This window comes from Mustela lutreola, chromosome 6 (genome assembly GCF_030435805.1).
Source record: "Mustela lutreola isolate mMusLut2 chromosome 6, mMusLut2.pri, whole genome shotgun sequence".
Taxonomy (NCBI): domain Eukaryota; kingdom Metazoa; phylum Chordata; class Mammalia; order Carnivora; family Mustelidae; genus Mustela; species Mustela lutreola.
The window spans coordinates 122,861,974-122,883,336 of NC_081295.1; the positions used below are offsets into that span (position 1 = coordinate 122,861,974).

A 21,363-nucleotide genomic window follows, 5' to 3' on the forward strand; every position below is an offset into this window, starting at 1 on the left:
TCATTGTGTGATCATGCCACAATTTATCTGTTCTACTATTAATAGAACTTGTTTCATTTGGCTAATATGAAAAAAATCTCATGTACATTCTTGTACATATCTTTTGGAGAATATATGCAGTCATTTCTGTTGGATATTTACCAAGAAGTAAAATTGCTGGGTTATGAAATTGCTTTGTAGATACTGCCCAACAGTTTTCCAAAGAGGTTACACTAATTTATGTTCCTGCCTTCAATTCAGAAGAGTTCCAGTTGCTTCACATTCTTGCCAATATCAAGCAACAACATCTTTAATTTTAGCCATTCTAATGACGATATAATGGCATCTTGTTGTGGTTTTAATTTGCATTTCCCTGGTTACTAGTTTTGTTATACACCTATATATGTTTGTTTTCCTTATGTTTATTGGTCCTTTGAATATATTCTTTTCTAGAGTAACTGTTTAAGACTTTTGTCAATTTAAAACACTGGGTTGCCTGTCTTTTTTTTTTTTTTTAAGATTTTATTTATTTATTTGACAGAGAGAGAGAGAGTGAAAGAGGGAACACAAGTAGGGGCACAAGGAGAGGGAGAAGCAGGCTTCCAGCTGAGCATGGAACAGGGCGCCAGGGCTAGATGGAAGAACCCTGGGATCATGACCTGAACCCAGGTCAGATGCTTAATGACTGAGCCACCCAGGCACCCCTGAGCTGCCTGTCTTGTTTTTTTTTTTTTTTTCTTTTTAAAAAAAAATTATTTATTTTTAAAATTTCTTTTCAGTGTTCCAGAGTTCATTGTTTATGCACCACACCCAGAGCTCCAATACGTGCCCACCACCAGGCTTACCCAACCTCCCACCCCCCACACCCCCAAAACCCTCAGATTGTTTTTCAGAGTCCATGGTCTCTCATGGTTCTTCTCCCCCTCCAATTTCCCCCAACTCCCTTCTCCTCTTGCCTGTCTTGTTTTTGTTTGTTGTTTTGTTTTGCAGGGGTTTCTTATTTTAGATTTTAATCCTCTCTCTCACTCTCAGTCAATATCTGTCTCTATCTCTCTCTCCCAACCCCACTACCTCCCAGCATTTCTCATACATCTTATCCCAGGTATGACTTGTATTCTTATTCTCTAAGTGGTGTCTCTAGATGACCAGAAGTGATCAATTCAATGAGTCCTAATGTATCCATCTCTTTTTTATGGTTAAGTTTTGTGTAAAATCTTTCATGGTTAAATTTTATGTGGTTAGGTTTTAAGAAATATTTGCTTACTCTAAGGTTGTAAAAATTTCTCCTATTTTTCTTCTATATGATTGTTCTGAAAGGTATTGCTTGGCCTTTCATAACTAGGTCCATTAGATTAACTTCAAATCAATTTCTATATGTGGACATAAGGTAGGAATAATTTTTTTTTTCATTTGGATCTTTCCTCATTTATCAAAAAGAGCATCTGTTTTCTTTTCTTTTCTTTTCTTTTCTTTCTAGTTTTATAGTTAAGTTGTTTTTTTATAATTTCATTAACAGATAATGTATTATTTGCTTCAGGGGTACAGGTCTGCGAATCATCAGTCTTAACACAATTCACATCACTCACCATAGCACATACCCTCCCCAATGTCCATCACCCAGCCACCCTTTCCCTCCCACCCCCCACCCCTCCAGCAACCCTCAGTTTGTTTCCTGAGATTAAGAGTCTCTCATGGTTTGTCTCCCTCCCTGGTCCCATCTTGTTTCATTTTTTCCCTCCCTACCCCCCACAACACCCCATCCTCCCTCTCAAATTTCTCATATCAGAGAGATCATATGATAATTGTTTTTCTCTGATTGACTTATTTTGCTTAGCATAATATCCTCTAGTTCCATCCACATTGTTGCAAGCATCCATTCTCTTTTTAGTTGCAGTGCCACCTTTGTCATTTTATTAGATGACCACACATGTGTGGGTCTATATCTGGACACTATTCTGTTCTATTTATCTATCCTTGCACCTTTATCAGTTTCTATATTTGGTAATGTAAGCACTGAGAAAGAAGGATTTTTCCCAAACAACAGGAGATACTTGAGCTCCTATAAAAGCTGACAGAAGGATTTAGTGGAGAGTGAGGGATTGAATAAAAGAAAGAGAGAGGATAGTCTTCACCTAAGAAGCTAGTAGGAGCTGGATGGCAGGTGCTTGTGGAAGGATTGGCCTTGTACACTCATCTGCTAATCCGTTCAACAAAAAGGTGTTGGGCAGCCCCTGTGTGTCAGACACGGACATACAGCAGTGCCAGGATAGACGAGGTCCCTGTTGTCACATTGGTAGTGGGAGAAAGAGAATAGACAAGGACCCACAGGAACAGGTGATTCATGCAACAATAAATGCCATGAAGAACATGGGCAGGATACTGCCACAGAGTAATGGAAGCCCATTCCCACATGGCACCAGGGAAGGTCTTGGGATGTAAGAAATGTGAGGTCACATTTAAACCAAGACGGAGCCAGTCATGAAAAGCATCCCAGACAGAACATACAGCTAAAAGGCTTAGACTAATGTAAGCTTGTAATATCTTTAGAACAAACAGTGTGGATGGAAAAATACAAACAAAAAAGTGGGAGGGGGGCAGGGAGCTGGGTAATCAAATAGCATCAGAAAGCAAGGTAGAGACCAAATTGGCCCAAGGAGGCTTTCCCTTAAGTTTGGGCTGAATGTGGAGTTTCCCATGCATAGGAGTTGATAGATTAGTCATGGGTGATGGAACTGTGGGTGTGTATATTGGGGGAGGTGGGGAGCTATCTTGTCTCCTTCTCTGTAAAGCTGCTCACATGTGCCCTCTCTCCCTGCAGCCTCCTGAGTGATGCCAGCCCAATGGTTCCTAATATCCAGACTGGTCCTCTTGGTACTGCTGGGCACAGTCAGAGCAGGCCCTTTCTCTCCACGGTCCAATGTGACACTCCCAGCCCCCCGGCCTCCTCCCCAGCCGGGGGGCCGCACAGTGGAGCCCGTTGGGGGAAGCCCCTCTTCTCGGCTTTATGAACACACCGTGGAAGGAGGGGAGAAGCAGGTGGTTTTTACCCACCGCATCAACCTGCCGCCTTCAGCCGGTTGTGGTTGTCCCCCGGGCACGGAGCCCCCTGTTCCTGCTTCAGAGGTACAGGCCTTGAAGGTCCGGCTAGAGATCCTGGAGGAGCTGGTGAAGGGGCTCAAGGAACAGTGCGCTGGGGGATGTTGTCCCACTGCAGCCCAGGCTGGCACAGGTGGGTAGATGAGGGGAGAGGACACCAAAAAAGAGGAAGGTGGGGAAGTGGTTCAGGTTTAGGTGGGCATCACTTGTCCATAAAAGACCTTGGTATGAATTAGAAAAAGCATCTCTTCTTTCCCTTTGGGGGTGGAGAGTGCAGCCCCCAAACTCAGAGAGAGAAGTCACTAGGCTCTGTGTCAGCACTTCCCTCCCCTGTCCCCAAGCATATGATAGGGCCTTGGGAGGCCACATATATTGACTAGAAGTACCTGGAAACAAAGATGACCTTATGAAATGAGCCCCGCCTTGCTGGAGGGGCTCATGAAGGGGAGCACCGCATGGGCTTCTTCCCCCTCCCCAGAGAGATTGAATCCTGCCTCTCCCTCTTACTCCAGGCCAGACAGATGTCCGCAGCCTCTGCAGTCTCCATGGCGTGTTTGACCTGAGCCGCTGTGCCTGCTCCTGCGAGTCAGGCTGGGGTGGGCCCACCTGCTCAGACCCCACAGGCGCTGGGGTGCCCCCCTCCACCCCACCCTCAGTCTCCGGGTCCTGCCCAGATGACTGCAACGATCAGGGTCGCTGTGTCCGCGGGCGCTGCGTGTGCTTCCCTGGTTACAGCGGCCCCAGCTGTGGCTGGCCCTCGTGCCCCGGGGACTGCAACGGCCGTGGGCGCTGCGTGCAAGGAGTATGCGTGTGCCGTGCTGGCTTCTCCGGGGACGACTGCAGCCAGCGCTCCTGCCCCCGGGGCTGCAGCCAGAGGGGGCGCTGCGAGGACGGGCGCTGCGTGTGCGACCCCGGCTACGCTGGCGAAGACTGTGGGAAGAGGAGCTGCCCCCGAGGCTGCAGCCAGAGGGGGCGCTGCGAGAACGGACGCTGCGTGTGCGACCCCGGCTACACTGGCGACGACTGCGGGGTGAGGAGCTGCCCACGGGGCTGCAGCCAGAGGGGGCGCTGCGAGGACGGGCGCTGCGTGTGCGACCCCGGCTACACCGGCGACGACTGCGGCTCGCGGAGCTGCCTGTGGGACTGTGGCGAGGGCGGGCGCTGCGTGGACGGCCGCTGCGTGTGCTGGCCCGGGTACGCGGGCGAGGACTGCAGCACCCGGACGTGCCCGCGGGACTGCCGGGGCCGCGGGCGCTGCGAGGACGGCGAGTGCATCTGCGACGCAGGGTACAGCGGGGACGACTGTGGAGTGCGCAGCTGCCCAGGCGACTGCAACCAAAGGGGCCGCTGCGAGGACGGCCGCTGCGTGTGCTGGCCGGGGTACACGGGGCCCGACTGCGGCTCGCGCGCCTGTCCCCGTGACTGTCGGGGCCGCGGGCGCTGCGAGAACGGCGTCTGCGTGTGCAACGCGGGCTATAGCGGCGAGGACTGCGGCGTGCGCAGCTGTCCCGGGGACTGTCGCGGCCGGGGCCGTTGCGAGAGTGGCCGCTGCGTGTGTTGGCCCGGGTACACAGGTCGGGACTGCGGCACGCGCGCCTGCCCTGGCGACTGTCGTGGGCGCGGGCGCTGCGTGGACGGCCGCTGCGTGTGCAACCCCGGCTTCGCGGGCGAGGACTGCGGGAGCCGTCGGTGCCCTGGGGACTGCCGCGGGCGGGGCCGCTGCGAGGATGGCGTGTGCGTGTGCAACGCGGGCTACGAGGGAGAGGACTGTGGCGTGCGCAGCTGCCCAGGAGGTTGCCACGGCCGCGGCCAGTGCCACGACGGGCGCTGCGTGTGTGACGATGACTACTCGGGAGAGGACTGCAGCATAAGGCGGTGCCCGCGCGACTGCAGTCAGCATGGCGTGTGCCAGGACGGCGTGTGCACCTGCTGGGAAGGTTATGCCGGCGAGGACTGCGGCCTCCGTACCTGCCCCTCCAACTGCCACCAGCGCGGCCGCTGTGAGGACGGGCGCTGCGTGTGCAACTCAGGCTACACCGGCCCCTCCTGCGCTACCCGCACCTGCCCGGCGGATTGCCGGGGCCGCGGGCGCTGCGTGCAGGGAGTGTGCGTGTGCCACGTGGGCTATAGCGGCGAGGATTGTGGGCAGGAAGAACCTCCCGCCAGCACCTGCCCTGGGGGCTGTGGGCCCCGGGAACTGTGCCGCGCTGGCCAGTGTGTATGCGTGGAGGGCTTTGGAGGACCTGACTGCGCCATTCAGATGTGCCCTGGGGACTGCCGTGGCAGGGGAGAGTGTCGTGAGGGCAGCTGCATCTGTCAAGAAGGTTATGCAGGGGAGGACTGCGGGGAAGGTGAGCAAGCAGCCTTTCCCAGTACCCTGGGAACCAGAGTCAGTGGGAAGGCCTGAGCCTGAGGCTTAGGAGCCCAGGCACCCGGAGGAAGAGGGAAGGAGGTGAATTATTGAGCAGTGGGGCGGAGGGGGAGGGATGTTTGTGTGGAGGTGGGCAGTCCAAGTAGCCAGAGAGCCGGTGTCCACTAGGGGCAGCAGAACCCCGGGGGCACACCAGCAGGCAGGCCCTGCTTCAGATCTCTGAAGAGCAGCTTGGGGGCTCCTTTAGTTGCTTTTCCAAAGATTCTGTGTTTCTGGAGATGGCGGTTGAGGTGGGGAGGTGAAGGAGACCCCAAGGCCTGTTCAGGCCTCTGCCAGTTTTGCATCACCTCCAGAGAGGAGCAGGAACTGGGATCAATCTTGCAGTATGGCCTCCCATGGTAGGGTTGGGGGATGGGGGCTGCCTTGGGCTAACCACATCTCGGTATCTCATTCTCCTGAACAGAGGTTCCAGCCATTGAGGGCATGAGGATGCATCTCCTAGAGGAGACAACGGTTCGGACAGAGTGGACCAGGGCTCCTGGCACTGTGGATGCCTACGAAATTCAGTTCATTCCCACGGTGAGAGCTAAGCTGCAGGAAGTTGAGTGGGCCAGACTCAGAGGGGAGAGAGTGCTCACCTCAAGCTAGAAGTTCTGGGTAGTCAGAGGCCGAGTCCAGACTGGCTAGACTCCTGAAGCTGCTGTGAAGGCCTCCTCATCCCACCCCACACTTGGTCCAGAAGGCCTGTGCAGCATCATTTCACGGCTGCTGGAATGACCTCTGGTGACCATGAGCTCTGTCCTTCCTGAGGCTGTCCAGTCTGCTGCTGGTCATCACTGGTAGTTCTTTGAACCATCTAGAGCTGCCCCATTCTACATCTGTCCATTGGCCCTAGGTGGGCCCCCGCCAGCATCAGAATGTTGCCTTTGCTTTCCCCCACAGCTTCCGCCACAGGCTTTCAGGTATTTGGAGACATCGGCCATCTCCACACTCTTTGTTCTCTCTAGACCAACTCCCCTGCTCTCTTCACCCCTTTTCCCTAAGGCTTTGTTCTCTGAATTCTTCACATCCTGGGTTCCCTCCTCTAATGCCTCATGCTTTTTGCATTTGCCTCCAAAATGTGAGGGCAGACAGTCCAGTAGTTCTCCTGGCTAACTCGGAAGAGCCTGGCAGTTTTCTCAGAGTTGATGTGTATTAACTTGTGGTCACAAAAACTGTGAACTGTTTTGATCATATTTATTTTTTTAAGTGACTTTTATTATAAAAGTCATGTAGGCTCAGTATAGACACTGTAGAAAATATAAATGAGGAACAGAGAAAGAAAGAAAAAAGATGACATTGGACTGTGTACACTTTTGTAGCCTAAATATAGGCCTTTACATGTGGCTCTGTTCAGTGTTATCTCTTTTGGTTTAGGCCAAGCTGTCTAGGCTGTTGCAATAATTTAAGTCTGTGAACTGGTTCTCCTGCCTCTATGTCATCAGTGCACTGCAAAGCATTCACTGTGTCTCCTTCCAAATTGCTTTTAAAATATTTGGGAGCACCCAAAGGACAAAGCCTTGTGGCCTCTCACTAGAGGCCCCCTTTTATGCAGATTGGGCTTTTATGATATGTTTGGCCTCCCAGTTCCCAATCATATGACATTTCTACTGTCTAACTCATGTTTTCTTGAATCTTCACACAAACATCACGGCTGATCTCCAAAACTCTGGAAGAATGAATAACTCTCAGGGCCTAAACCCTAGGAGAGCTCTAGGACAGAAGGAACAGCTCAGAGGTGCTGGCTGCCATCCCCACGCTAACTGGCCTGGTCATGCCAACTCTTCTTATTAGAGCCCCAAGACCAGACCCCTACTATGCTCTGTCTCTCCTCACTGGCTGGGAGAAGCAGAGGCAGAAGTCCCTACTTTGCAGCACAACCAATAGAGCTTGGGTTTTTTCCTTCTGTTAAAAAAAAGTTGTTTTTTGTTATATAAATAATTTAATCACAAGACAAGAATTTGGCAACTAGTGAAAAAAACAAATAATTCTTGGCTGCTTCACACTAAAACAAGCACTGTTAACATTTTTAAGTGTTTCTCCCACTCTATTCTTCTGTGTGTATATTATTGACATAGTTCTGATCTTGAGAGGTTGGGACTTTTAAAAGGAACTTTCCCAAGAAACTTCAGGGAAAAAAGAATTAAAATAAACACTTGGGAGAGAAAGAGCATGCAAGGCAGCATTGTCCTCTGCTCTTAGTAGATAGGAACCCAACCTTGCGTGTTTCAAACTGTGGGTCTTCCCAGCCCAAACCCTAGGCTTCCTCCCTCTCCAGGTGCCAGGTGGGGTCTACTTGGCCCATGCCCAGCTCAGCTTATCTCTGGGTATGAGCCTCTGTCACATTCTGGGTTCTCTTCGAACCCGAATGTGGAATATACCCCTGTAAGATAGGTCCCCAGACAGCCCTTTTGCACTGCACCTTAGCCTGTGCTACTGGCCCTCCGACAGCTTTCTAAGCTTTCTGTGGCTGGCCCCTGGGATCGTGCCTCCTGTCCTGGACAGCTCACTCTGTCCATTTCTGGGGGCTCAGAGTGTATTGGTAGCTGGCTGTCCTCTGGCACTGCCATCTTCTCAGAAGCCTATCTCCACCTAACCCTTTCCCTTTTCCAGAAGCATTTCTGTCTCAAAGCCCTGGCAAAGGGACACACCTAGTCACTGGAATGCTCTTCAGAACACGGAAGAGGAACATTCCTCCTTCTCCCTGACTCAGTGGTTCTCAAAGCGTATTCCCTGCACCTGCAGCATGGGATTTACCTGGAAGCTTGTTACACATGCAGACCACAGGACTCGAGTCCGAGCTACTGAATTAGGAGCTCTGTGACTGGAGCCCAGTAGCCTGAACTGTAACAAGTCCTCCAGGGGATTCTGCTACACCAGAAGCCTGAGGACCACTCAGTCAAGGAATGTTGCTATTTTGCAAAAAGTCTGGTTCCTCTCTGAATGTGAGAGGAAGCAAAAGGTAACTGAGGGTCAGTTGAAGAGGAGGATCAGGCACTCTGCAGCCTAGAACCTGGGCTGTGCCACACTTTCACTGGGACACAAGACCTCGTAGCCCCAGAAAAGTTTGTGTTTGGGGTCTGGTCTGAAAGAGGGAGGAGGGGGTGGTAAGCTCCAGAGCCCAACCAAGATGGTGCCCCCACCTGGAACCATGACATTGGTATGGAGAACGGGGTTAGAAACTCACCAAGGATAATCGGTGAAGCGGCAGAGCTGTCAGCAAGGGGAGCCACCATCTGCCTAGAGAGCCTGTCTCAGACCAGACAGACGACAGATATGGGACTTTGAGGGATTTGTTCCCAAATGGATCTTAGGAGAGAATAAGAGGTGACTAAAAGGCTCACGTACGTGGTCTGAGGGAAAAGGAGAACTCAAGATGGGCTTGTCTCCCTGGAAGAACCAGACATCATCAGGGAGCACCCAAGGGATGTGTATGTGGCGGGGGCAAGGGGTAGTTATGTGTGTCAGGTTGGGTTGGGGGCATAGGGGAGAGAGAAGGAAAGAGAAAGTTCTGGCAAGGATGAGGACTTCACAGGCCTTCAGTTGAGACTCCTAGGCTGGACTATCCTAGGGCAGGGTAAGTAGGAGAGGAAGAGGGGGCCTGTGTGCCCAGGAAAACTTTTCAGCCAACAGAACTCTGACAAAGCTTTATTTCATCCTCAAGTCTACGTGGCCTCTCATCTGGTTTTATACTTTGGTATTTACTGTGTTGATTTCCCCACAATTTTCTTGGTTTAGGAGAGTACCTTTTGAAATTTCCATCCTACTTGGCTGAGTGGAGGTGTCCCCATCACGGCCAACATAGCTAAGCAGAACAGAGCGTCCTTATTAGCTGTCCTAGCTAGACAGCCCAGTGAAATTCAGGGCAGTTAGACTGCTCGCAGATGTCCATCCCTCCTATTTCCCAGTGGCTGACCCTCCAAGAAGACCCTGCTGGAGCAGAGGCTGGCATATTCTTGGTGGGGTCATCATGGATAAATCATAATACCTTCAATGTGTCCTTGGAGGGTAGTCATTTGCTCACTGGCATGTATGGCTCAGAGATTTGGGGAGGGATTCGAGGCACCTTAAGATGTGGCCATACATTTAGCTACTAGAACATGAGCTGAGGCAAGAGACTTCTTTCATCATGTCTAGCATGATGCCAGGTACAAAACTGGGAAACATATTTGTGAGGCTTAGAGCAGATAGGCTTTGTTTTTGAGGGGCCTGCAGCCCTGCTCAGGAGACAAGAAAAGTACCTAAAGGGAAATGTCACGAACAGGGGTCACACCCACGTTACCAGCCAGGGGCAGGGTTTGTGGGGAGGAAGTGAGACTGGGAAGGTGCACTCCTCAGTGACGTCATCTCTTGTGACAGGAGTGGCCTTGGGAGGCAAGGTGGGCAGGGTTGCGTGAGGAAAGCCCAAGGGAGGATCCTGGCATGTGATGGGCAGATTCAGACAAACAGCTGATGAACCAGCTTAAAATGTAGCTCCTGTGAGAGGGGGCTGTGAGGTCACACTGACTGGGGGGTCGAATCCCTGCCACGTTCTTGGTGGTGGGGACCTTGGGCAAGTTACTTAATCCTTTTGTACCTCAGTTTCTTCATCTGTCCAATGGGAATAGCATGACCTCCTTCATAAGGTTCTTTTGAGGATTGAGTTCATATGTGTAAGTTGCCTAGTCCAGCATGTGGTAGATACTGAACGTTTTAGATGTTTTTGCTGCTACTGTCCATGCTCTCCCGCTGTATAGGAACCAGCTCCGCACAGCTCCATGTGGACAGCACCTGGAACTGGAGAGAGAAGACATAAGGGAGACTGGGTAGTAGGGGTGAGATAACGAGCCCTGATCCACTTGGTGCTCCTTTCTTGCAGACGGAGGGGGTGAGCCCCCCATTCACAGCACGGGTACCCAGCTCTGCCTCAGCCTATGACCAGAGAGGACTGGCGCCCGGTCAGGAGTACCAGGTCACAGTCCGTGCCCTTCGAGGGACTAGCTGGGGCCCTCCTGCCTCTAAGACCATCACCACCAGTGAGAGCTGGGGCTGTGGGCGGGGTGCTGGTTGGAGATCTGGATTTGAGGGTGGGTGGCTAGGAATCTGCCCCACCCCCGTCCCAACCCCAGGAAGGCAGAAGGGAGTGGTGTCGTGGGGACAGAGCTCTTAGAGGGAAAGCTGGTGACTGAGGACCTGACTCGCCCTGACCCCTCTTCTCTCTAATCTGGCTAGTGATTGATGGCCCACAAGACCTCCGGGTGGTGGCTGTGACACCAACCACACTGGAGCTCAGCTGGCTGCGACCCCAGGCAGAAGTGGACCGATTCGTGGTGTCCTATGTCAGCGCTGGCAACCAGAGGGTGCGGCTGGAAGTGCCCCCAGAGGCGGATGGGACAGTGCTGACTGACCTGATGCCAGGCGTGGAATATGTAGTGACTGTCACGGCAGAGCGGGGCCGGGCAGTAAGCTACCCGGCTTCTGTCAGAGCCAACACAGGTATGGCTGGCCAGGCTTAGCCAAGGTGCCGTTTCTCTGTACAGCCGCCCCTTCCTTGGGGGCCCATGTCTAGGGTTCACAGTCTCCTCTGAACGTGCCTTGGCAGGGTGTGTTGGAAAGCACCTGCTGGGGCCTTGCTGTGTGATGGCTGCCCTGGTACCTCAGGGGCTTGGAGTCCTGCAGGAAGGCTACGGGCTGGACCACAGGAGGAGCTGCCCCTGCCCCTCTGCCCCCAGAGATGCAGGAAATAGGAGAGGCTGTCTGACCCACCAGCTGGGGCAGCAGGCTCTTGAAACAGGCACTGGGACAGCCCTGTGTTCACGGTGGTGGTCAGCCCTTGTAGGGACTGGAATCAGGCAGAGCAGAGATCGGCGTTGCTGGGCACTGTAGACTGGGGTTTGGGGAAGTTAGGTCTCAGAGCAGTGATTTTCCACTAATCCTCAAGGTCTCTTAACAGATGGTTATTTATTTTCTTTTCCTGTGACAGAGGGACGCCCACCTCGCAGTAGCTCACATTCTCTCCTCCCACTCCCCTTTCTCTCCTTCAGACACAGGGCCCCACCTGCTGGCTTTTCTCTTCTTTCTAGGGCACCAACAGTGGCGGGCTTGGAGGGCGAGCGGGGAGGGGCTCCCGGGACACTGACTCCTTTCTCTGGTTCTCTTTCCAGGTGGGGCTGGGGCACAGGCGAGAGGCCTCTGGCTCCCGCGGGGGGGGGGGGGGGGGGGCAGGGGGACGGAGGGAGGGGCTGCCGTGGGGAGGGGCTGCTACTGACCTGCTCTCCCCTTCCCCCTTTTTTGCCCCCGGCAGCACCAGGCCACTACAGTTACCCGGAGGTGCGCCCCCCAGCCCCGTCCCCCAAGCCCCGTCCCCGGCCGGCTCCGGCCCCGCGCCCCCCGCGCCCCGCACGCCCCGCTCGGCCCTCGCGGCCCGCAGAGGAGGGCGAGGAGGAGCCTGGGCCTGGGCCTAGCCTGCCGCAGCCCCCTCGGCGGGCGTGGGGCAACCTGACGGGCGAGCTGGGCCGCTTCCGCGGCACTGTGCAAGACCTGGAGCGCCACCTGAGGGCTCATGGCTACCCACTGCGAGCCAACCAGACCTACGCGTCCGTGGCGCGGCACATCCACGAGTACTTACAGCGGCGTCGCGCTGCCGCCGCCCCCGTCGGCCCCCCCGCCCCCTCGCCCCGCCGCCCCCACCCCACCGCCAGCCCCGACCCTGGCACCTGGAAGCGGGACTCCAACCAGGGCATCTACGGCCTCTCGCCCGAAGGCGTCGACCGGGTGGCCGCGCCCCGCCACCCCAAGCCCGAGGTTCTGGGCAGTTCTGCCGACGGCTCACTACTGGTGTCCCTTGACGGGCTCCGCGGCCACTTCGAGCGCGTGGTGCTGCGCTGGCGGCCCCAGCCGCCGGCAGAGGGCCCTGGCGGGGAGCTGACCGTGCCGGGCACCACTCGCACCGTCAGCCTACCTGACCTCAGGTCCGGCACCACCTACCACGTGGAGGTCCACGGGGTGCGGGCAGGGCAGACCTCCAAGTCCTACGCCTTCATCACCACCACAGGTAGCATGGGCTGGGGCCACGGGATTACCCATCCCCTGCCCAGCCTCGCCTGCCATTGGAGTCTACATCCAAGAGTGGCTCCCACCGCCTCACTGCTCAGACCACCACTCCACCCCCACCACACCTCTCGGTCCAGGCTCCAGGGGACCCCAGCACAAAGCATGCCCTCCTGTGTCTCTAGAAGCCGTCTCCACCCCAGGGGCCTGAGGGATACCCAGGGCCAAGGAGAGCTGGTCTTTAGCATTCCCCAGACACTTTGCGGGATTGCCATCCTGAGCATTGGAAGGGACTTTGGGGAAAGGAGGCGGGGCTACGAAAACACGCAGGAGCAGTGTGAGTGGGGCACCCAGTGAAACCAGCACTTCCCTACTCTGACTCACTGTGGTGAGGATGGCTGAAGGCTGTGGTCAGTGGTTACTGTTTTCCACAGTTTGGCCTTGACCTCAAAGGGACACATCAAAACTGTGTGGGGATGGCCTTGGAGCCATCAGGCAGCTTGTGTCTGTGAGAGGTGAAACCACTGCTTCTTGAGCTGCCTTTCCAGACCTCTTGGCTCACGTCATGCTTGTCTATTCCACAGGAACGATGCCGGGCTCAGGGAAGGGCTGCCCTAGGGAGGGTTGTGGATATATTTTCCCCCCACCAGGGCCCAGATGCCACCTGAGCTGGATGTACCCCCCCCCCAACACACACACACACTCTCTCTTCCCTCTCTCTTCAGTACCCACTCTTCCCTTGCATCTGCCTTCCTTCCCTAACACCACATCTCCTCCTTTCTTCCAGGCTTCTCACTGCAGCACTAATGGAAGCCACGACCACCACCCTCTGGGGAGGGAATGTGCTTAGGGAGGGACATGGAAGTCTGTGGGGGCTGGAGGTCCCCTTGTGAGGGGAGGGATGGCCGGCTTTATTGCTTTTATTTATTGACTGCAGGCCTGTCTGTTCAGAAATGTGGTTGACAGGGGTACTGAGAGGACTGGGTAGATCACTGGGAGGATGAGGTGGCCCAGGGAGTGGACTCAGAAGCAGAAGAGGGCAGGTCTGTAGGCTCTTAGAGGCTAGAAGGCAGAACCTGGGGGTTGGGATTTCCTTTCTCTCTCTCATTCTCAACCCTCCTGTTTTTCTCACCCTGCCCTTTCCCAGGGTCCTCTCCTTCAGGCCTCTTGGGAGCCACCGATGAGCCTCCTCCCTCGGGCCCTTCCACGACTCAAGGGGTCCAGGCCCCAGAACTGCAGCAGCGCCCCCAGGAGCTGGGGGAGTTGAGGGTGCTGGGCAGAGACAAGACAGGGAAGCTCCGCGTTGCTTGGACTGCTCAGCCTGACACATTTGCCCACTTCCAGCTCCGCCTTCGGGTGCCCGAGGGGCCAGGGGTGCATGAGGAACTACTGCCAGGGGACGTCCGCCAGGCTCTGGTGCCCTCACCCCCTCCTGGAGTCTCCTATGAGCTGTCACTTCGTGGGGTCCCCCCGGAGGGCGAGCCCTCTGCCCCTCTCATCTACCAAAGCATTATGGGTATATCCTTAACTCTGCTCAGCTCACTGTCCTGAGGATGGGGGAGGGGCTGGGCCATCAGGGCTTCAGAGGAGGGATGGGGACTGAAGGGTTGGGCTAGTGTTTGGGTTGGAATGGTAAGAGCAAGGAGAAAGAACGTTGGAGTTGAAGGTTCAGAGGAAAGAGAAACAGAGGGAGTCTTAGAAGAAGGATGTGGGGTGCGGGGCAGGGGAAAAGAGGATGGGAGGAGAAAAGTCAGAGGCTGGGACTGGGAGTCCAAGAGAGAGGCGGTAGGCTTCGGGCTTTCCACCTGCAGCTTTCTTTGCCCTGTATTCTCCCTAATTCCTGGTCACTAAAAGATCTCTGCAGCTAGGTGTGGGAAGGCCTCCAGCCCTGAGGATACAGGCCTGTAGCCCCCTCTGTCCCTTCCCTTCCCCACAGCCCTGCCACCCCCACACTGGGTAGGCTAGGACAGTGGCTCCCCTGCCCTGGGAGGCTGGCCTGCGGTGGACAGTGCTCCATGGTTGCTCCAGCCCATTTCTGCTGGGGACGAAGGTTCCTTAGCGTAGGGCGCTCCCGGCCAGCAGGGCTTCAGAGATGGATGAGGTTGGTGGAAGCAGTGAAACACTCACTTGCCCTCCTGGTCTCTCTTTATGGGACTTGGGTCTCTGCTCTGCCTGCTCCTCCAGGTGAAACTTAGCACTAGGAGAGAGGGCGGTAGGGGAGAGAAAAGTCCAAGTAGGGGACGAAGAGTCTCCAGCTGCTCCAGAGCAGCAGTGAGGAAGCTCTGACTCAGGAACAACCTGGAGGGGGGGACCCAAAACTCCCCCAGAGCTCTTGATGTGGCGAGGGATGCTAGGATGCAAGGGATGGGGAAGCTAGCACAAGGGAAGGGCCAAAGCTCTCCCTGCAGAACAGAGGGCTGCTCATGGAGGCCTGGGGGGGAGGAAGTAGAGGCCTTGAGGGACAGAGATGTCCAGGAAGGAGGGACCCAGTGGGCTGAGGAGAGGGAAGGAGACCAGGGACAAGGCAGTGGTCGAGGCCGCTGGCTTTACTTTTGCCCCCACATTCTAGACAGGGATGGGGCGAAGCCTGGGAAGCCCTTGGCCCAGCCACACCTGGGCGAGCTAATGGTGACTGACCCAACCTCCAACTCTCTGCTCCTGCACTGGACGGTCCCTGAGGGCGAGTTCGACTCCTTCGTGATCCAGTACAAGGACAGGGATGGGCCCCAGGTGGTACCTGTGGAGGGATCCCAGCGCTCAGCCCGCATCACTAACCTGGACGTCGGCCGCAAGTACAAATTTGTGCTATATGGGCTCCTGGGCAAGAAGAGACATGGGCCCCTGGTGGCTGAAGCCAAGATCTGTGAGTGAGAGCAGTCACACCCACCCCTACCCCTGGCCCCTGTTTGGTCTTGAGGGAGGTCTTCCCAGTGCTTTGGGAACTCCAGGAAGGCCCCCTGGAGGCCATGGTGCCTGAGATGAATCCTGAAGGAAAAGCAGTGGTAGGTCCAGCAGAGGGGTTGAGGAGGGTGGTGCAGACAGAGGGAGACATGGAGAGTGAGGCAGGAGCGAGTGTGGCCCTGGAGGAGAATCCGTCTATTTCCTCTGGATGGAGAGCAGGACTCCTGGGGAGCAGAAGGGACGGGGCTTGTGTGTGTCTGACTGAAGAGCTTGGAGCTGCTGTGAGGGTCCCGGCCGGTGTGGGGTGGGCTCTGAAGGGTTTTAAGTGGGAATGATGTGATTTGCTACTTATCTTACAAATAACAAGGGGGCTGCTATAAAGAATTGCTGGAGAAATGAGTTAAGAGCCAGCAAGAAATGATGCGGGTCTGCCTGGGATGGAGGCTTGTGGGAGGTGAAGGACAATGAGGCTGGGTCTGGGAGGTGAAGGACAACGAGGAGGCCCAGGCACTCCGGTGTTCCTAGAGCAGACAGTCCCTTGCGCTGAGGTGAGGAACAGTGGAGGTGAGGACCAGCACAGCTTGGGACACTTCGATAAACCTCTTCGGAGCATTTGTTAACAAGATGTTCTAAGCGTGTCAGCACACTTAGTGGCTGTAGCAGCCCTGTGAGGCAAGCCCATTTATAGATGAGGAGAGTCAAGGCACAGAGAGGGAGAAAATGGCGGGGCCGCGGCGGGGATCACTGCTGCCCTCACAGGTCTGGAGAGCAGAGAGGAGGCCTGAAGAGTGGGCATGGGGGGACAGGAGACAGGGTGATGGCATGGGGGAAGCAGAGATAGTGGCTAGCACTCAGGGCGTGGGCAGAGGAAGAGGAGTCTACAGGGCAGCCCGAGGCGGTGACTCATGGAGAGGGGCACAGCCAGGGAGAGCAGTGTCCCAGATGCCAAAATGAAGGGCGTGGTCAGATTCCATAGGAGTGATTCAGAACTACAGAGCGTCCACAGCACTTAGCATGGCGAGGTCGCTGCTGGCCCTGGTGAGAGCAGCCAGTGGAGGGTGGAGCTCAATGGAGAGTCTGATGGAGGTGAGGACATGGCTACAACCAGTGTAGACGGCTCTTTCTGGAATCTGGGTTGGGACTAGAAAGCAAGGAGGGAGGCTGGATGGAGCTAGCAGCCAAAGAGAGGAGCTCCTGCAAATGCCCGTCACTCAGTGGGGGGTAATGAAGGGTTGGTGGTGCAGGGTGGGAAAGAAGGAGATGGGGCCCCAGCACAGGTGTGGGAGGCTCTCCCACGTTCAAAAGCTGCAGAGATGGTGCTTCCCTCTCTTGGAGGAGAAACCAGCTAGTAGTTAACACTGGAAGCAGTAGAGATTGTCCTGGAAGACTTCCCTGGCTATGGAGACACAGAGGGAGATGGCTGGGCTCCCTTCTCTCTGAAGCACCTCACTAGGGTGCAGATAGGGCCACACTAGTCCATGTGGCACGTCTGTGCCATTTAGAAGAAGGCACCTTGCCTTAGATGAGCATAACTCTGTGCCAGGGCACACAGCTTCGCAAGCAGAGGCTGGCTGGATTTCAGTCCCTTAGTGCTCCCTCAATCATGCACCTTTGTGCAGTGAACAGCCTGCACAACCTCACACAGCATCCCTCTGTGGGAGACGGAGTACCCCTTCTTTCTTTGACCTGTGTTCCTCCTTTCTCTCTACCTCTCTCCCAGTGCCTCAGAGTGATCCTAGCCCAGCGACTCCACCCCGCCTCGGCAAGCTGTGGGTGACAGATCCCACCCCAGACTCACTGCACCTCTCCTGGACTGTCCCTGAAGGCCAGTTTGACTCTTTCGTAGTTCAATACAGGAATAGGGATGGACAGCCGCAAGTGATGCCTGTGGAAGGGCCCGAGCGCTCGGTCATTGTCTCCTCGCTGGACCCTAACCACAAGTACAGATTCACTCTGTTTGGGGTTGCCAACAAGAAGCGTCATGGCCCCCTCACAGCCGATGGGACCACTGGTGAGTGGTGACAACCTGTGCCCCCATGGGACCCCTCCAAACCTTCCCCACACTTGACCTCAGCCAGGAACCAGGTGGGGCCTCCCAGTGTGATGGCTGACTCTGAATCCTGGCCCCACTCCCAGGCTGAGGGAGAGCCAGCCTCCCCCGTCCTGCTGGGTCCCTTCCATCCCATTCAGCTGCTCCCCAAGGCCCAGAGGATGTGTCATACCCTGACTGTGCCAGACTTCCCAGGAGTTCAGCACTTCTAATTAATGCTAGTAGTGACCCCCAGGTATGACGACCCATCCAAACCCCAAACCCCAACCTGGGGCTGCCAGCACAGCCCTCACTGAATCCTCTTATTTCAGCCTCAGAGTCCCCAGTGCAGCCCCTGCTGGGGGAGCTGTCAGTGACTCAGGCAAACCCAGACTCCCTGCGCCTGGCCTGGACCGTGCCCCAGGGCTCCTTTGACTCCTTCGTGGTCCAGTACAAGGATGCACAGGGCCAGCCCCAGGTGGTGCCCGTCAGGGGGGATGAGAACGAGGTCACCATCCCGGGCCTGGAGCCCCACCGGAAATATAAGATGAACCTCTACGGGCTTCATGGCAGGCAGCGTGTGGGACCTGTGTCCGTGGTGGCCACCACAGGTGAGTCAGGGCCACCCAGGCCTCCCTCTGAGCAGGACCCTGCCTGCGGACCCCTTCAGACCTCCCTCCACCTTCTCCTTCTGGGCTCCAATCCTTCCAAGTGCCCCACATCCCAGGACCTCTCATCCAGCCACCAGCCCCTAGCCTTTTTCTCGGCTCTGCTTCTCCATCTCCAAGAATAGGTCCCATTTTCTCCCACCCTGAACACCTGGAGCACCTCGACCCTGGCCTGGCTGGGGTGGTTGTCATTTCCGGCTCCCACAACCAGCTGCCCGCACCTTCCCACCATTGCTGCTCGGCTCAGTGCCAGCAGATCAAAGGCACAAGAGTCCCTCATTTCCCCCAGCTTCTTTCTGGCATGAAGACACCTTATCCAGGACCCTCAGATCCCTAACTCTCAGCCAGCCGGGAGCAGGGCAAAGGGCCCCCTTTCATTCCGCCCACTGGCCCTCATTCCTCCACCTTTCAGCCTTCCCCGGTCAGCATTGTTTTCGTGGTTGTGTAGCCTCGCGGTTGGGAGCTCAGGCTCCGGATCCCGCTGCCTGTATTTGAAGCCTAGCTCTGCCATTTGCGACCTGTGGGACCTTGTGTAAATTACTGAACATCTCTGAGTTCAGCTTCCTCATCTGTCCAATGAGGATAATGGTACATGCTTCACAGGGCCATTAGAATTAAATCAGTGTACAAGCATACATGCTTAGAATAGCACCTGACACATCAAAGCTGCTATTCAGGAGTGAACTGTTATTTTCCCCTGATTTTCTCCCTGCCCACTGTCCTTTTCTTCTCATCTCCCTACTTTGTCCAGCCTTGCCTGCTCCCTCCTCGATCTCCTGTGCCCTTGGTGGTACTCCATGGACCAGGGAGTGGGTCACAGAAGCCAGTCTCCCTTCTCCATGGAACCTCAGTGAAGACTGAGTTGCCAGATGCTAGGCAGGTGCCCCTGGGACTGTGGTTCTAGATGCAGCCAGGGAAGGGCACAGCTCTCCCCAGCCCCTTCATCCCCACATCTTTCTCCCACCCTTGTCTGAAGTGGAAGGAGGGACAGGGCTGCCTGAGGAGGACTTAGCCAGGGCACATTCTGTCTGGTGTCCTGTTAAGTGGAGTGCGGCTGCTGAAAAACCCTGTGGGGGTGCTGGAGCCAAAAGGGAGGAAGGCAGATGGGAAGAGGCCTTATGGCCCCCTTGATTGCCAGAGGTCAGCACTGTCTATGGATGCAGTAGAAAATTCCTCAGGATTTCCTCTGTTCCCATCTCAGCTCCTTTCTCAGACGTGAGCCCAACCTAACAGAAGCCAGCAATATAATACTTCCAGCAGTACTGACAGGGGCCAGGGGCCTGTCCCAGCGTCCTGAGTTACTGAATGGCTAATACAAAGGCTACCGAACTCCAAAGACTACAGCTTGAGGACTTTGCTGAATGTACTTTATTGTCATAATCAACTAACAAAGCAAGTCACACTGCAAGCCTGTATCCCCTATGTATTCTCTCAGCCCCCCAGGACCTTGTGGAGGAGACGCCTAGCCCCACAGAACCCAGCACGGAGGCCCCGGAGCCCCCCGAGGAGCCCCTCCTGGGGGAGCTGACGGTGACAGGATCCTCTCCAGACTCGCTGAGCCTCTCCTGGACCGTCCCCCAGGGCCACTTCGACTCCTTCACTGTCCAGTACAAGGACGGGGACGGGCGGCCCCAGGTGGTGCGTGTCAGGGGTGATGTGAACGAGGTCACCATCGGGGGCCTGGAGCCGGGGCGCAGGTACAAGATGCACCTGTATGGCCTGCACGAGGGGCAGCGCCAGGGCCCAGTGTCCACTGTGGGCATCACCGGTGAGTGTGGAAGGAGCCTGCCTCCTTCTCCTCCCCTCAGTGGCCCCCAGCTTCCCCAAGGCCATGGCTCTCCCTTGCTGCAGTGGTAGCATGACCACCCCCCATTGCTTGGGGGACACCCAGACAGAGCAGTTCACTGGGGACCAGGCTATAGCCAGCTTTGTGACCTTGAGCAATTTTAAACTTTCTATGCCTCTGTTTCCTCAGGTGCAAAAAGAGGATAGTAACAGGCATCCTGCAGAACTTTAGTGGGGATTAAATGAGTTAACAGACAGGAAGCACTAAGAAAGGGTCAGGTGCAGAACACACGTGCTGGTGGTATAGCCATAAGGAGGATTATAATTGACCTTGGTCTGGGTCTGCTCTGCGCCCTGTGGCTCATTCCGCAGCTTAGCTAATCAGATGAGCATGAGACATCAGTCTGTTTGTCAGTGCAGCTGGAAAGTTTCTTTATGGACCATCCAGTGAGTGACTTTATAGCAAAAAGGGACATCCCTTCCATCTCCTCTCGAGCACCACAAAGGACCCAGCCCAGGATCTTCTCTCCAGAGTTTCAGCACCAGGGGCCAGAACCGTGGTAGGCTGCTGGGACTTGGGACTCTCTTGCTGACCTGCCCAGCTTGGCTATAGCAAGGAGTGTCAGTCTCTTTTCCCTTTGCTCAAAGACACCCTTTTTCAAAAACATCTTTTACTATAAGGGGAAAGATTAAAAACTTAAAAGCAGAGAAATGGGTTTTCAGAACATGGTTCCTGTACTTCCACAAAGCCCAACCTCACAGTGACTTGGCTGGTTTAATTTCCAGAACCTTCTACTCATTTCTTTTCATTCTTCAAGTAGCTCTGAGAATAAGGAGAAGGGAAAGCCACCCTGAGTTACTGTCCTGTGGGCCCAAAGAAGCAGGGTGGGAGGCTCATGCCAAGCCCAGATATGCTGCCAAGGATTCTTTTCAGGTGCCCCTCTGTCTGCAGCCTTTCCCAGGTGGCTACACTGCGCTCTGTGAGGCCCTGGCCCTGGCCCCCAGGGAAGAACGGACTGTGTTGGGCGCTGGCTGAGGCAGTGCAGTAAAGGAAAATGGAGATCAGATATTTGACAGACTGAGTTCTGTTTATGGCTCCCCTGGTTCTCAGCTTCGTGATGGAGCATGACGTTCATTGTCAGAGCAGGAAGGTGATGGGTTGCTAGAGCCTGCTGAGCTATCCAGGGGGCTGTGCCCGGCCCACGGCAAGTGCTCTACCACTGCCAGGATGAGAGGCCAGTTAGAAACATTTCTAATAAGAAAAAGATGTCCAGTGCAGCCTGGGGAGTGCCATGTTCGTGGGTAGTGGTAGTTCCACCTTTTTCCAGTTAAGACAAGCCACAACAGTCAGGCTCGTTTGATGGTGATAGACCATTTCTCTTCCTCATGGGAAGACGTACAGACACGGCAGAAGTGAGCCAGAAGTGGATGGGACAGGAGGGATCAGAGCTGCAAGGAACATGAAA

The 21,363-nt window shown here is 55.3% G+C and overlaps 1 protein-coding gene across 7 annotated transcripts in view; it reads left to right on the forward strand.

The window, feature by feature from the left end:
* The window catches only part of TNXB (tenascin XB), a 55,879-nt gene that overhangs the window by 6,298 nt on the left and 28,218 nt on the right, over positions 1-21,363 (forward strand). For 6 of the 7 annotated variants that reach the window (XM_059178824.1, XM_059178825.1, XM_059178826.1 and 3 more), the window contains exons 2-12: positions 2,798-3,208; positions 3,588-5,426; positions 5,910-6,025; positions 10,344-10,500; positions 10,697-10,960; positions 11,769-12,518; positions 13,662-14,030; positions 15,084-15,377; positions 17,136-17,426; positions 17,777-18,055; positions 19,548-19,880. In XM_059178824.1, the coding sequence (XP_059034807.1) occupies positions 2,809-3,208; positions 3,588-5,426; positions 5,910-6,025; positions 10,344-10,500; positions 10,697-10,960; positions 11,769-12,518; positions 13,662-14,030; positions 15,084-15,377; positions 17,136-17,426; positions 17,777-18,055; positions 19,548-19,880 (5,092 nt within the window). In that variant the 5' untranslated portion in view covers positions 2,798-2,808. The remainder of the gene's footprint in view (positions 1-2,797; positions 3,209-3,587; positions 5,427-5,909; positions 6,026-10,343; positions 10,501-10,696; positions 10,961-11,768; positions 12,519-13,661; positions 14,031-15,083; positions 15,378-17,135; positions 17,427-17,776; positions 18,056-19,547; positions 19,881-21,363) is intronic. The other variant, XM_059178829.1, reaches the window with a different exon arrangement.